At 36.1% G+C, this 16288-nt stretch overlaps 1 protein-coding gene across 3 annotated transcripts; it reads left to right on the top strand.

Annotated features, from left to right (window-relative positions):
• Positions 1–224: 224 nt before the first annotated feature.
• LOC306994637 (E3 ubiquitin/ISG15 ligase TRIM25) lies at positions 225–15069 on the top strand. 3 transcript variants are annotated; one of them, XM_079605304.1, is made up of 9 exons: positions 2414–2543; positions 2626–2773; positions 3404–3449; positions 6531–7189; positions 9621–9716; positions 9932–10165; positions 11703–11725; positions 11833–11978; positions 13902–15069. In XM_079605304.1, exons 4-9 carry the CDS (start codon positions 6566–6568, stop codon positions 14099–14101), a joined length of 1323 nt encoding a protein of 440 aa, XP_079461430.1. In that variant the 5' UTR covers positions 2414–2543; positions 2626–2773; positions 3404–3449; positions 6531–6565; the 3' UTR covers positions 14102–15069. The 3 variants fall into 3 exon arrangements, with proteins under 3 accessions (XP_079461432.1, XP_079461430.1, XP_079461431.1); XM_079605305.1 differs by having other exon boundaries at positions 2463–2543; positions 2657–2773; XM_079605306.1 differs by lacking the exons at positions 2414–2543; positions 2626–2773 and adding an exon at positions 225–317 and having other exon boundaries at positions 13902–14892.
• The last annotated feature ends 1219 nt before the right edge of the window (positions 15070–16288 follow it).

Raw genomic sequence — 16288 nt, 5'->3', positions numbered from 1 at the left:
AGGTGAACAACGATTCTTCCTGAGACCAGTCACTGAAGTTGTTCTTCTGATTTCAAAGGACACAAATTAAGGTGGCTTAACAATCTGGATGTTGTTACTGTTCCTCAAGTCTGATGTGACATCTGTTGATTTACTTGTATTCTGGCCTTAGTTATATTATAGTTGCCTTGGTTAATTCTGACACCTTGTGGTTACTTTAAGTAGCACGCCACCTTTAATAATATATCAGCCATTTTGGATGTTAGAACTCATGGTGCAGAGTGTAGAGGTGCATCCACGTCCATCCTTCTTGTTTTGCTCTTGAAACGGCACAATCTGTAAGTTTAAAATATTAATCTAAACGGTAAAATATGATTACATGTATTCTGATAGGTTATACCCATGTTTGAGAACGATTTACATGTGACATCTTAAATGTAACCATAATTGAGATGCTTGATTGTTCTTCTTAACACCGCTATCTTCTAAGTTATGTAAGGGTGATTTATGTGCATCATAAATGCACATTTATGTTTTGTTTTGATCTATGTGAACTGAATGTAACATGGTAAGAGATATGTTTTTAATATCATTGTTAATTTGTGTTACAGTTTCACAAATTGGGCTTCAGTAAAGAAAGTTTGACCCTGACAAATGTCTACGACTTTAACTAAGCCTTTGTTTAGCTCGCTGCAAAAGAAAACATAAGCTGAAGGCAGAAGATACAATGCATTAAAATGCAAGCATGCTGCAATGCATATTTTTTTCAAGTAGTGCAATTCAACAATCGCCTGGCTCCGTCCTCCTACGTACTCCCGCTCAATTTTAATTTTCCTTCAGTACTACGTCTGGGCTTGCGGTATATATACTTGGGTTTTCTCCGATAAATTTTTTACCGGTCCAACCAGCGAACAGAGGGAGTGGTTGAGAACGATGACGTTGAGGTCGTGTGCTAGTTTGAGTTGACATACGTCACGAGACTCACGACCAAACGTTAGAGATAACTTATGGCAGATCCAGGCTCTGGGTAGATCCAATTATTTTAAACTTCTATCCGCCTTCAAGGAAGTTAACGCTTGTCAATGGAGAGAGGCCAGACTCTATGTATGAAATGTACGAGAGTCTGGTCGGACCAGGCTAATTCAACAGGCTTTTGTATTTCAAAAACATTTGCCATTATTTTACATCCATATAAAGCTATTGCCTACCCTTTTGCTACACACTCACAAGTATGTACTTTTTCTTCACAAAAAGAGTACATACTTTTAGGGCGTATGATCTCGCCGCCACGCGGTCACGTGGTTCGTGTACCTCTACATAGTTCCAAACAAATCCGCGTTGCCAATGATTTTAAGCGGGGCAGACAGCAGCACAGCTATATTTGCAGCAATTATTGTATATTGATGCATGATGTAGGCTACATTGATTATTACGTTGACACTTAAATTACTTACAAAGGCCTATAATAGCATTTTTTTTTCTGGGGAGTAGCAGAAACATAGCATTACGTTTTTGTGTTTCATTTCGGAGGGAACTGGGGTGCTCCCATAACGTAGAATACATTTACGGCAACGACCATTAATTTGCTACAAATTTCTGTAAATATATGATGGAATAAAATTAAATGAAACTGGAGATATGGTTGAGTGCAATAACTATGTTCATAACATAACGTTACTGTTAACAGGATTCATTTCAGTATACATACATGTAGGCTACACATACTACTGTACACAGTATCGTATGCATGTGTGACACACACACACACACACACACACACACACACACACACACACACACACACACACACACACACACACACTCACACATATATATTTATATTTACATACATTATGCATACTCTACCAGCCAAAAGTTTTGGATAAGTAAGATTTTTACTGTTTTTAAAATAAGTAGCCTATATCTTCTAACCAAGGCTGCATTTGATTATTATAATGTTTTATATATATATATTATGACCATTTAAAATAACTATTTTCTATTTTAATATATTTTAAAATGTAATAAATTTATTCCTGTGATCAAAACTGAATTTTCAGCTTCATTACTCCAGTCTTCAGTGTCACATGAGCAGTCTATGGGGGTGTCCTAACCATAGACTGTAAAAAAATAGGTCGTGGTCGTAACTCGTTTTTTTTCCCCACAGCTAATTTGTTGATTTATTTTTTTTTTTTTCATTTCCAACAATATATATATTAAACAAGTAAAATCATTCATGCTTAATCACAAATGGAAAAAACTAAACAAAAAAGAAGAAGAAAAAAAGGAAAAAGAAACAGCAAACAGATATTGATCATGAAAGATCTCATCATATTTATTCAAAAAAGAAGTACATTTTCTGTTATCAATTATTCCTAGTGATTTGATTAAATATTTTACTTCATATAAGAAATCTGTTTTTCAATGGCTCTGCTACCTTCCTGATACGTTCAGTCACGTGGTACAAAACAAATCTCCTTATTGGTTAACGTAATTGGTCAGCGCTGCATTGCCAGAACGCAACAACCAGTAGTTTATATTTATAAACGCATAGGCCTACACAGGTATATATATTTATATATATATATATTTAATTATGTGTTTAAATAGCCTGTATATAGTTTTTAACAATGTCTTAACTGATAGTTGTTTAAAATCCCGTTTGCGGAAATGCAAGAGACTGGCCGGACAGGCAGGGGCATTTAAATGCGGCAGCTCCTAACAAAAAGAGACAAAAATCACAACTTGGCTACAGTTCCAGAACACCGGTGGCTTTACGCAACAAATAATTTAGGTACGTATAGTTTACGCGGTTATAGAAGATTTACAAATGTTTATACAAGTGTATCAGTCGTTTTTAACATTTAGGCTAAGTAGGGTAACTCACGCAACAAGTGGATCAGTAACTTACAGATTATTTCAGTTAACGTTACACCACAAACTATCCACGGGTCAATAAGATAATTAAACCATTTACGAGTAATAAACAGAGCTTTGCTTTCAGTCAGTGCTAGTTAGTCTTGGGTCCGGTTTTTGTTTATTTTAATAATTTACAAATCGTGTTTGTTTAGGTTATAGCCTACCAACGCATGTTCAGTAGGGACTAGCTAGAACACGGGGGAACCAACAGAATAGTGTGTATTGTGACTGACTGAATGAATGAATGAATGAAAGAGTAGGCTACATACATGCAAAGCGTTGTGATGTGATCTTCATTGTACACGTCAGGTTTTCCAGGTTTGTGTGAGAGCTTTATTTCAGTTGGGTCAGGACAATAATTTACACATGGACAGACAGTAACACCGAGAAACAGTGTCGAAATATGTATAATTATACAATGTAGAGCCAGAATACCGACGAGCAGGCCACCTCGGCCAGTCATCAGACCTGGTCAAACTTACTTTCACTTTTGTTTTTTCTCCAGCGGAAGATTTATTCTGCTTGAGACTTGCTGACTATATTCTCCTAGGGTAAGTTGTATTTAATGCTTGTATTATTTTAATTTTAAGTTTATTCTGTCCCAATATGATAGGAGAAATTGAACAAAGATATCGTGTGTGTCTGTGTCCGCGTCCGCACGCGCACCATCACCTCCTAACTTATGAGTTTTTTTGTTTGTTTGTTTTTTTGAAAATCTGATTGAATTGGCTTATGTCACACATTGACACATATTAATGTTTTTATACTCTCTGATCAGTTTTGTTTAGGCTATTGCACATTCACCACTATGGCTACTGTAAAGAATACTGCTTGCAAGAGAGAAAATATATCTATTATAATAATTATTTATACACACACACACACACACACACGCACACACACACATATATACATACATACATATACACAGGTGAAACAAAAAAAAAATTGAATATCATGCAAAAGTTAATTTAAGTAATTCAAACTTTAAAGGTGAAACTAATATAGACTCATTACATGCAAAGTAAGATATTTCAAGCCTTTATTTGTTATAATTTTGATGATAATGGTTTACTATGAAAACCTTTTCACAATATTCTAATTTTGAATTTGGGGTTTTCATAGCTGTAAGCAATAATCATCAAAATGATTACAAATCAAGGCTTGAAATATCTCACGTTGCATGTAATGAGTATATTAGTTTAACCTTTTAAGTTTAATTACTGAAATAAATTACCTTTTGCACGATATTCACATTTTTCGAGTTTCACCTGTATAAGATGCTGATGTGATGGTTCTTGAGTCCATCAGTACTCATCAAAACTAATAGATATTATATAGATAATAGATAAATCCCAATTATTATCATACTTTCAATTAGTCACACCCTCATCTACAGAAAGGTAGATGAGGGTGTGACTAATTGAAAGTATGATAATAATGTCACCTGGTGAAAAATCCTGTAGTTGTTTCATAGTAAAGAAAAAAAAAATCACAATAGCAGACCCAATGGCAATTGTATTATGGGATGAAAATAGTATCCAAATGATTAACTCATGCAAGCACAATTATCAATGAACTTGATACATGTTGCAAACATGTTTTATCCATGCCTTTCAACTTGCGTGTGCAAAATTAAAAATTTAATGAATGTGTAACAATTTGTACAAATGCAGACATTTTTGTGAATACAAATGTTTTCTTTTGTATTAGTGCAGGGGTAGGGAACGTCGGTCCTGGAGAGCCATAGCCCTGCAGAGTTTAGTTCCAACCCTAATCAAACACACTTGAACCAGCTAATCAATGTCTTTAGGATCATTAAGGCTACAATCAGGTGAGTTTTTTTCAGGGTTGGAGCTAAACTCTGCAGGGCTATGGCTCTCCAGGACCGACGCTCCCTACCCCTGTATTAGTGTATCATAATTTGCGCATGCAAAAAAGAAGATGTGCATGTGTGGATCAGATGACACGCGTGCATTCATTGACGTCTTTTCTGAGTTGATCTCATTTGATTCATTTGGATTTTGAGATTTTCTTTTCGCTTATTTTAAGCATTTCACAACACACACAAACAACTACACATGAATAGGCCTGGTGCTAATTATTAATGCGTGCACAACTACCCTTCTATTTGACAAATTCACAAATGTGCGTTGCTACATTTAAACTAATAAAATACAACTTGTGTGTGCAAAATCCAGAATCACAAGAATGTGCAACATTTTGTACAAATAGAGACATAGTTGTTAATACAAAACCTCAATTTTGGATTAATGTAGGTCAGAATGTGTGCATGCAACAAGTATAATGTGCATTTGTGGATGAGGTGACACGCGTGCATTCATTGACTCGTTTCTGAGTCGATCCTATTTGATTCATTTGGATTTTGAGACTTTCATTTTGCCGGTTTCGCCTGGCACGATCCACACACAGCTGTCTGAGAAAACCTGCTACCACTAGATGGCAGTATTCTGCTAAAACCGACAACGGCAGTGTAATCAAGCGTTCTTCCCCATTTAAGACGCTTAATTCCTTAAGACGCATTTTCCTTCCTGAGCCTGTTAAAATTAAAAAGCTTAACATGAAATTCTGCAGTTGCGTTTAACTTTGCATGTGTATGGGAGAGCAACCGTTCCGAGAGCGCAGTGAAGTAAGTTTTAGGTTTGATATTCGCTGCATTTTCTAAAGGGACCATCAGCAAATTCCACTCACAGTCAAAAAAATATAAACGTCCAATCATTCATTCAAATGAACGATACTTTCAGTGTTATAGTAAATGCCTAGTGGGCAGACTGACTTAGCATACTGTATGTCCAGCCAATATCTCGACTGAACAGTACATTTTTTTTATTTTTTTATAATGCGTGCGTGCGTGCGTGCGTGCGTGCAGCTGCACTCTCTGCTCAATGTTCCGCTCCGTGTTTGCGCTTCACGTTCTGCTCTGTCGTTCACGGCCCAAACTATCCAATCATGTACCGATCACGCACTGGAAAAGCAAAGTCCGCTCAAATAACGTGAAATTTCTCAGTAGTAGACTTCTGTTTGCAATAGTGTAGTATTAAGTAGTAAGTAGTAGTATTAAGTCTAAATCAGGCTTGCATTGGTTTGAAATTGCCACTATTTACATCTGAGTGAGTGGAGCTCACTGTTATAAAGGGGCGGGACATTTCCCGAACACACTGGGCGTGGACATTGGGCACACATCATAAACACATCATAGCACACTGGGCAAGCTAACCAAACACAGCACTTTTTTTTTTTTTTTTCGAAAGGAGGGGCTTCAGCGCGTTTACCCAGACTGGGGAGACAGGAGCTGTTATAATGTAAAAATACATGCAAAAAAATATGTTTTTTGAACAATCAAGCATGAAAACATATTCGAGTACACCCCAAAAGCAAAATTAAGACTTTGTAAAATGGCATAATAGGACCCCTTTAAATGTGGATTTGTTAATGATGAGTAATTTTCATAACTGCTATTTCTTTGGGTATTGCTATGCTATCATGGCCTCTTGCATTGACAAGAAGACAATCATATTCATATGAAGAGTTTAAAAACATAACACAATGTGGATTTAGGTAACAAAGTGTAATGTTAAAAGTTAACTTTAGACCTATACTATATTTTACAGTCCAACTCCCCAGAGTCCTTCTCACAGATCTAGTCATGGCGACATCTGCTGGAGAAAGCAGCATTTTAGAGGAAGAGTTGACGTGCCCAGTTTGTCTGGACCTTTATCGCGATCCCCACTTGCTGCCTTGTGGTCATAACTTCTGTCTGCCGTGCCTGCGGAGGCTCAAGAGCCGCTCAGATCACGGCCGTTTGCGATGTCCGGAGTGCCGACAGAGTCACCGCAGCTCTGCCAACTGGCAGAAGAACTTCAAACTGGCCAACATTGCTGATAGTTTCCGCCGTCGTGGCCAATCAGTTCGATCCACTCAGAGCCGAGGTGACCCATCTCACAGACCTGCTGAGGTACATTGTGATTACTGTCCAGTGGATGGCAGTGGAGATGGGAAAGGTCCCATGGCAGTTAAAACCTGCCTGAAGTGTGAAGTGTCCATGTGCCCAAAGCATGTTCAGCCTCATTTGGAGCTCCCGGCTTTCCGAGAGCACCCGCTGGTTGAGCCGCTCAATGACATGAGGAAGAGGAAGTGTTTGGAACATGATGAGATGTTCCGGTACTACTGCATGGATGAGCGCTTGTTCCTCTGTAATGCCTGCACCATAGAGGGAACGCACAATGGACACTGCATCAAAACGCTGAAGAACACCATGAAAGATTTCAAGGTAGGTCTGAGGTGTCAAGGCCCATTCACTCTTCTTACATCAGTTTGCACAGAAGATGATATTTGGTTTGAGTATTCCAAAGAAGTTTGGTTAACACCTGGGATTAAGATGCATTTTTGGCTGATCCGATCACAAGTGGACAATGTTAGATACAGGTTTAAAAGGGGTCTAAAATGTTTTGAGCTATTCAACTTTCAACCTCTTCCAGTAGTCCAAAATGTTATTGTCCAATCTGCTTAAATATATGTAATTTAAGTTTACTTAATCCGTTTGTGTTGGATTACATGAATGATTTGTGTTGCATTAACTGAAACTGGGCAGTGCTTGTTAATTCCCAGCATGCTTTGCATATGTCTGAATTACGAGAGAATAAATGTTAAAATTAAGTGTTATTTTATGTGTTTTATGAGAAAATAAGAAAAGGGGAAGAATTGATAGTGTGTAATTGTGTTAAATGTTCAATTACATTGGAATTATTAGAACCATTTAAATTACCATTTAAGATGTTAACAAGTGCTATTAGTAGCTAATAGCTGGCTATAGTCTAGAAATTGAATTGTGTGACACTAAAATAAATTAAATTTTAATTGGATAAATTAATATATGAATTTGAATACCTGAATTATCCAAAGCCTTTTAAATTTCACTTTGAGACTTAATTGGGTCACTTAAAATGAGTTAATTCCATGAAGTTGAAGCTACATGAATAAATTATGTTTGTGTAACTTAATTGTTTTACGTGGGACCGATGTACACTATCAAATCATGTAAATCCAACACACTTTTTTTTTCAGTATGGGACATGTTTTTAGAGAGCGCACCAAAACAAATGTCTTCTCCACTATGTTGGGCCAAAATACATGGTTTACCATTAGTATCCTTTCCATTTATTGGTATCCTTTCCATTCATCTCCTTACACCCTTGCTCGTAAGCAGTGTAATGGCTTCATTTATTCAGTCATATGGTCACAGGAGACACATTTAAAAATGCATGTTAAGACCAGCTGTAACCAATAATGTGGCTTGGCTGACCATGCTATCAGAATTACTGTAAAAACTAGTTTTCTAGTTGGAAATTGGACGTGAACACCCTTTCAAGTCGTATTTACTTTCTGGGAATTCAGCCATAAACTTTAAACATGGTATAAAGAAAGAACAATTGCTGGTGTGACTGGTATTCTTTATAAGTTGTTTTTTTTTTCTCCCCACAACAGCTACATCGCTTTGTCTTGTCAATATTTTACACAGTGAAAATAGTGCTGCATTCATGCCATGTCGTTACTGTAGGCTCGAGATGACAACACGTGATGTTCTATTCGCAGCTGTTCACATCTCTGGACTTAGAATTATACTTTTATATGGTAACACTCAATGTCTATATTAATGTGCAGTGGTCAGGTGGTACAGTGGTCACATGGTACAAGTTGGAGCTCTCAGAAAATTCCCATCTTACAAGCTGTGATTACGAGCTCTACGAGAACATTGATGCTTTTTATAAGTTGAAATCTGGATACAAGTTGAAAACTTGGAATGCACCTTAGCATGCATTTGACAGAAATTCTAGAATCGAACGAACTATATAGTGCAGTGAATGTTTATATGGTTGTCAATGAATGGAACACTATATTTTATTCAAAATTAAATATCTTGTTTTAGCTTTAATATGATTTCCCAGAGAAACAGGCAAGAATAACCTAGTGTCCTCCATGATTCCTATTCTTTCCAACAACAAAGCATTTGAACCCGACAAGCTTGTAGCCATGACTTTAGAAGTGGGAAGTAGGACATTTCCGATTGCGTGTGAAGGCAGCAATAATACCAGGTGTAAACAGGGCCAAACACATGCCTTTAATTTTCCCTGAAGACTGTAAAGCCACGATCACACTAGACTAGCACACAAAAATTTCTACAGACACTGCAACGTAATATGAGGTCAACCTCTGCTATGTCTCTCTACAAACATAATTCAATAAAGTGGGCTCCACATATATTTGCACCCTTGCAAAACTGACTTTGGAAATTTTTTGCAATTTCCCGTCTTTTATTCAAAATATTCACAAAAATCTAACCTTTTGAAGTAAAATGAGCTTGCATTCCCTGTTACTTGAAAACAGCAGCCAAGTGTGTTGGGTTGGAAGTCTGCAAGAAGGTAGTCTTCTAGGTGCAGGGTTGGCTACCAATGTAGTGTTTGAAATGCAGTACAAAATATTAGTGAAGGAAGGTTGTACAATATTTGGCAGTACGTTATCTCAGATGCTACGATACAAAATGTTGTTGGCGGACCTTCAGGAACAAGGTTGAAAACCACTATTTTATCACAACTTAAACACTATCCTGTATCCGCGTTTCAATAATGAATGTTCACTTGCTGAACAGAATCATTCACATGTTAGTAAATTCTCTCTTGTTCGCTCACTGTTGTCTTCTCTAGGTTTATCTTGACATTCAGCTGCACAAGACGAACAGGAAGATCCTAAAGGCAGAGAAAAATCGACTTGAACAAAAAGAGATTGAACGGATTAACAAGGTGAAGTTAGTTCATAGTTTAATCACAAGGCTTTTGCTTCACATCCCATATCATTTTGTTTTTAGTCTTAAAGAATTTATCAATGAATATTTATTCTCTTCTTTGTGGCTTTTGCTAAACATTACTGTTTTTGATAAGTTAAATTTTTGCAAGGGCAAGCACCTCTTACATTTTCTAAAGAAAATTTAATGTTTGAAATATTTGTTCTGTTCTAGGTCTACCGGGATGACACAGACCAGCACCTAGATGATTTCCGAGAGACTTCTATCGCACATCTGGATGCTTTTATATCATCGCTGCGTGAATGTGTCAGCACCTATGATGGTGAGCATTGTTCTGGAATCCTGCAGAACCTGAGTCGAATTGCACAAGATCAGACTCGTCTACAAGAGGTTCACTCAGGCTTTGAGAGGCTTCTACAGGAGAATGACTCTTTCCAATTCATTAAGGTACATTTTACATATAAACGCATACACTGAATTAAAATTCTTGAAAATCATCTGTGACTGTTTCTGACAGAATTTTGTTTCATTGTCAGGCTAAGGGTATGACAACAACAACCATGTACTAAAAATAGTTTTACTCATACAGACGTCAATGCTGTCAAAAGGGTCCCCATTCACACAGATCTGCGAATACAATTAAAAACACTGTGTTATGCATGCCAGGCCAGTAGTTGTCGTGTACATCAATGTACATTTTTGTCGTGTACATAAATGGCCAAACGCATAAAATGTGTTCCGTTTTTAGTTGAAAATGGTGTTGTATAAGCGGCCCCTTAAAGAAAGATGAATCCAGTATTTTTACAAGTTGATGAGCAGCATTAAAGTCTGGTCCACTTTGAAGCTTATTTTGGTCAAGAACTGCCCACTTAGACTGGAAGAGACCACCTGAATGACATGGAAAGGAACCAACTACAGTTAATTTTGTTTTCACATAACGTTTAGGGACGGGTTTATCTGAAATGGTTGATACAACAAATATAGTTGGATGTGATGTGGAAATAAAAAAATATGCAAATGGATCTACAAAAAGTACTGAAATAATTTTGCTCTGATCACAAAGGCTACACAAAGTGGCTAATTTCTTCAAATCCCAAAATATTTGATGCCACAAACTATGGCAAACCTAGTAATTGTTTTTTCCTCAGAAGCACACCTTGTAGCAACCTACACACTGGCTCTAATTGTGTTGATCAATTTACAGGGGTCTATAAAGATCCTGCAGGGGGTCTGGGGATAGATATAGTATTCTCTTTAAAAGCATAATCTGTATGCTCTCTATATGTTTCGAAATGTTTTTTCAAAAATTATTTGTATCATCTACACCAGAGTCCTGAATGGGTCCTGTTTGGTAAACCTTCACCCACAATATTTAGCAGAACAACTAACCCGTTATCCGGCAGCAGCACTAATTTAATTCCATCCCTGACCCATTTAACATAAAGACCGCAACCTGATCCGCAAATCGCTTCTACAGTCTTGTGAAAACTCCTGTTATAGCCTAACCTGACTACACTTCACCATGAATCTCTTATTTGCAATGTGCCTAAACTTTGTTGGTTATGAGACATTTTGCAAGGGTGCAGTCAATGAACAATTGCTGAACCATTGGATTAAACACCTCTGATTGGCCATTGCATTAATGCGATCAAAAGTATGTGATTGGCTACAATGCTCAACTTAAAGCATAAATACAAATATGCGTTTGAAAGCAGTATCAAAAATATAATTGGCTATTTGACTGGCAATGCCTATTAATTCCCGAAGTGCAACTGCACTGCAAATGACGAGGTAAACATTTTCCACCCATTTCTTTGAAAATTTTGCAGCCCCAGTGCAGGACTCTGATCTGCACTGTAGAATGTAAAAAATAAAAATAAATACTCTTCAAGTTCTTTATTAAACCGAGTGTTCATTGTTTGGCAGTTTGAACAAAACTTACATTTTATCTTTATTTTGTGCTTTCTCTTTGGATTTCTTTCAGGATTACAATTCATCTGTGAAAAGGTAAGACAAACTTTTGATTTGAGGTGCTTTCAAACATTTGCAGTGAGGGGGATTCTTTTTGTCCACATGTATATATATATTTTTTTTTTTTACTGTGTGTGTGTCAGGTACCAGAGGCAGTTAAAAAAGCCTCTGTTTTTCCCTGATGAGCCCACAGTCGACACTGAGCCACTGTATGAATCTATGGAAGGAAAGATGGGGGAGTTCATTGCTGAATTGCGTCAGCATGGCAGCACACTCATCAGCACTCTTTGTGAGTCTCAAGTGGTTTGTGTTAAATACAGGGGTAAACAGGCCCCAGAACTTATATCCAATCACTTATAGATGGTATGAAATGAAAATTCTAAATGTGTGTTATAGACCTTTTTGCGAACTACTCTTACATGCATTTGTTTCATTTTCCTAAATTAAACAAATTCAGAAAATTTGTTTTGACCTCATCATATTTAAGAAAAATGCTATAACTGTTTTGCGCAAAACAAAAAAAGTTTGTTCGCTGTGCTGTTACACTACGTTAACTCACTCAGAGTTCCACACAGAAGAAAATAAATAGTTGAATAAAGTCATTATTTTTTTGTATTATTTTGCGAACAAAAAGTATTCTCGTTGGTTGATAAACTTATGGTTGAGCCACTGTAGTCACTTGGACTATTTTAACGATGTCTTTAATAACTTTCTGGGCCGGCAAGTTTCAATTACAAAGAAGCCTATGGAGGAGTGAGACAGCTCTCAGATTTAATAAAACATATCTTAATTTGTGTTCCGAAGATGAACGAAAGTCTTATGGGATTGGAACAACATGAGGGTGAGCAATTACTGACATAACTTACCATTTAAAGGGTTAGTTCACCCAAAATGTAACTAAACCCTAAAACAACTTTTTTTAGTTAATAATCTGTAATAATGGGGCTTCATAAATGCTGTTCATTGATTTGAGTACATTTTTTGACATTTGGGTATAAAGTGTTTTCAATTTTAAAATATATGGTGTAAAAACGTCTGAGTGCTGCCCTCTTCAGGTTAAACGGAATCTCCTGAAGTAGGAGAACTCTGTGACGTAGGGAACTCTCTGACGGTACTCTGTCACGTCCTTGGTGCGAGCTGCCATTGGCAGCCCCTGGTATAAAAGCGTCTGGTTCCGTCAAAACCACTGTAGCGAGTCAAGAGTTGGAATTACGAGTATTGAAAACGACCAGGGTTGTGTATATTAGCATCTAGTTAGCATAGCATTTATATAGTTATTTATTTTGTGTAGCCTAGGTAGTTAATTCGCAGTTGTTAGTATGGTTAGAAGCATAGATAGTTAGTACTAGTAGCATTAATTGCATCAGTTAGGATAGTGTAGATTTTTAGCATTAGCTTTATCTGTGTTTAGTACAGTGATTAGGCTGGTACGTAGGTGCAGTGTTGCTGGGGTCTGCCCACTTTTCCAGCATTTTTTCAAATATTGCCAGTGGGTGGAGTCAGGCTCTGACCAGGGGTTTAGTTACCCTTAAGTAAGTTCAGCGTTGATTCATTTCAGTTGTAAAAAGCATTCGTTATTAATTTAGGGGACGTTTTCACGACACCGTTTTCAAATGAAAACGTATGATTTTTGTCTGTTCATTTACACTCTTGCGAGTCACGTAACATGACTTCGTCCGCTCGTTCATATTTGTGTGGTCTCAGGTGACGACGCGAATCTGATAGCAGGTGGAAAGCAGGGTTATATAATTAACTAAATTTAAATAAAACAATAATAAGAAACTTCATTTTATTTCAGCCAGTTGCCGAGGCAACATTTCTCATTTTATTTAGTTTAACTTGTACAAAAAACTGAAAAAAAACTATATTGGCGTATTTAAAATAAAATTAAATAAATAAATAAAACACTAAAAATTATATACAATTACAAAATAATTAAAATAAAAACCGAAAATATTAAAAAGTTGTAAAATCATATGAATATGAAAAAGCATAACAGTATCTATACTAGTATCTATATCTATTACAGTTATACTAAAATAACACTGTTGGCCTAATGAGGTACAGAAAGTAAACTTGACTAAAGAATATTCTGTACAAGACTGCCTTTTTTTTTTTTTTTGTCTTGTTTTTCAGTGAAAACACCCACTCATGAGCCTTATGAACATCTCTTTATATTGTTCTTGTATTTTTGTTGTTCCTTTTTTTTAAGGTGATTTTGAAGGGGGAGATGGTGAGGAGGTGGATGATGATGATGATGAAGAAGAAGAAGAAGAAAGTTTTGATGATGAAAATGAAAGTGATGCAGAAGGTGAGGAGATGAGGAGTGAGGAGGAGGAAGAGCAGATCCTCACGGAGTCTGAAGATGAAGATTATACCCCAGAGGAGGAAGAAGATGATGAAGATGAGTAGAGCTGGATGAAGGGCTGCACTTAAATTCCCAGAATTTGTGTAGCAAATGAGCCACCGTTTCACTTGAAATTGATGATGCAGTGAACTGGCATTTGAAGAGTGTGTGGACACATGTATTGAGAGTCAGTATTCGTTTCTCTAAGATGTTTTGCTGAAAAATGTCTGTTATTTAAATTGAATATAAGGTGTTTATATATATTTATGAGAATGGGTTGTGTGTTTAACCTGACATTGTCTGTAGATGAAATCTATTTTCTGTGTTATTATCTTGGATATCTACATTCTAGTCAGGTATGTTTCAAAACTCAGGGTAACGCATGTTAACATGGATGTCAGTTTTGGATGGGCTTAATTTTGCACTTATTTTCCATTGATTTTGTAAGAAAAGGTGGTGTTGGGGGAAAAAAGGTATAATAAAATATAGTTTCAGAATTTAAAAATCCACTGTTTTGAGGCTGAAAGCTGAACATTTATTTGGTTATTTTAGTTTTGTATGAGCAATACATTTGTTACAGTATTTATTAATCTTCATTAATATTAGTAAATATAAATCCAGCAGTTGATTGGTTATGTTAGTTCACAATGCATTAACTATTTTCTACAAATACAACTTTTGATTTTAAAAAATGTATTCGTAAATGTTGAAATTAAATCAACTCGGATTAATAAATGCTGTAGAAGTTGTGTTAATTCTTAGTTCATGTTAACTAAAGTAGTTAACTAATGTAGCCTTATGAAGTGGTTTAATCACGCACATCCAAGTTCAGTGCGGGTGCTGGATCGAATATAATACAAGTAACAAAAGTGTCGGTGTGGAGATCTTTACTTTGTAACTAATGTAGCCTTAAAATTTTACCAAAATTAGTTTTATAGAAAAATTGTTTTTATGGATGAGCTGTAGCAGTAACATTAAATTATCATCATCAAGTGTAGCATGCATTAGACATCTTTAACAGTACTAAGTTATCATGCATACTGCAGTTGATGCTTTCTTTCACCTGTTCCATCTCATCCTTTTAAAAAACATCACAAGATGCACTGGAAGTTCACTAATCCATGTTAACTACAGGCTAAAGTACAGGGGACGTATTACAGAAACTTTCTATCTTGATTCTTAAGTTAAGATCTGACCAAAAAAAATGATTTTTTCACAAATTCGTTTTACAGAAGCAAATCTTAAGTTGATTTAGGATTCTTATCCTATCTTATAAAATAAAATTGTATCTGTAATAAATCTTAAACCCCTCCATCAAGTTCGGTAATCTTCTCTCAGGTCTGTTACCATACCAAGCAAACAAACAGCTGCTGAATGAAGTAAAACTGGAGAATATGGAGAAACAAACTAACGTACATGGTGCTTTTCATGAAGTAAAGTTTGATATGAAATAAAAGGATTAGGCTTTGCCTTTTCTAGCTTAATTATTCGTCAGAGTTTTGTCAAAGTGCAGGACATCATTTGGGTGTTCACAAAGTCTTTCCACCATCAAACATCGCTGTTCTTTATTTTTTTTTATTTTTATTTTTTTTATTTAAACAACAAAACGATACAACATACATTTTAGAGCCAGGGGAGCAGAGAAAATAAACAATACAATAAAAATAATTAATTATAATAAATCACAAAAATGCAAGCCCTTTGGGTAACACTTTATTTTACGGTGTCCGCGATACAGAGTAATTAATTAATTAGTAGTGGATGTTGTAATAACATGTAACACAATGTAATTAGCCTGTTCTTACAGATTGCATTTATGCACATGTAATAGGCAGCTACTGTTACACATCAGTGTAATTATATAAGAAATTACTTAGTACTACACAATGTAACAACGTAAGTACGTAGGCTACTAAGGTCGGGAAAAGCCTGCAGTTACACATGGTAATTTTGTACATTCTATAGCATTACGTAACATAAAATAAAGTGTATCAAGATTGTACCTAAGTGCACTTCATGTGTATCTACATACTTATCCATCTTAATTACGTAACCCACAAGTTCACAGCTTAAATACATGCAGTAGCTTCTTAATTACATTAAAATTACAGAATATTACACAGGTATAAGCTATAAGTAAAATAAAGTGTATCAAGATTGTACTTAAGTGTACTTCATTTCTATCTTACCTTATCCATATGCACCTTAGTTTGAATTAACTCACTAGTTCACAGCTTAAATGCATGCAGTAG

The sequence above is a fragment of the Phoxinus phoxinus genome, assembly GCF_949152265.1.
Source record: "Phoxinus phoxinus genome assembly, chromosome: 2".
Lineage (NCBI taxonomy): Eukaryota > Metazoa > Chordata > Actinopteri > Cypriniformes > Leuciscidae > Phoxinus > Phoxinus phoxinus.
The sequence above is the reverse complement of the archived record's forward strand: the minus strand, read 5'-3'. Positions and strand labels throughout refer to the sequence as shown.

Excerpts from the sequence above, each read along its gene's own strand:
- LOC306994637 (XM_079605304.1), top strand. The coding sequence starts at position 6,566 with ATGGCGACATCTGCTGGAGAAAGCAGCATTTTAGAGGAAGAGTTGACG. Across the intron at positions 9,717-9,931 it reads AGATTGAACGGATTAACAAG|GTCTACCGGGATGACACAGA; the intron begins GTGAAGTTAGTT and ends GTTCTGTTCTAG. Across the intron at positions 11,979-13,901 it reads CACACTCATCAGCACTCTTT|GTGATTTTGAAGGGGGAGAT; the intron begins GTGAGTCTCAAG and ends CTTTTTTTTAAG.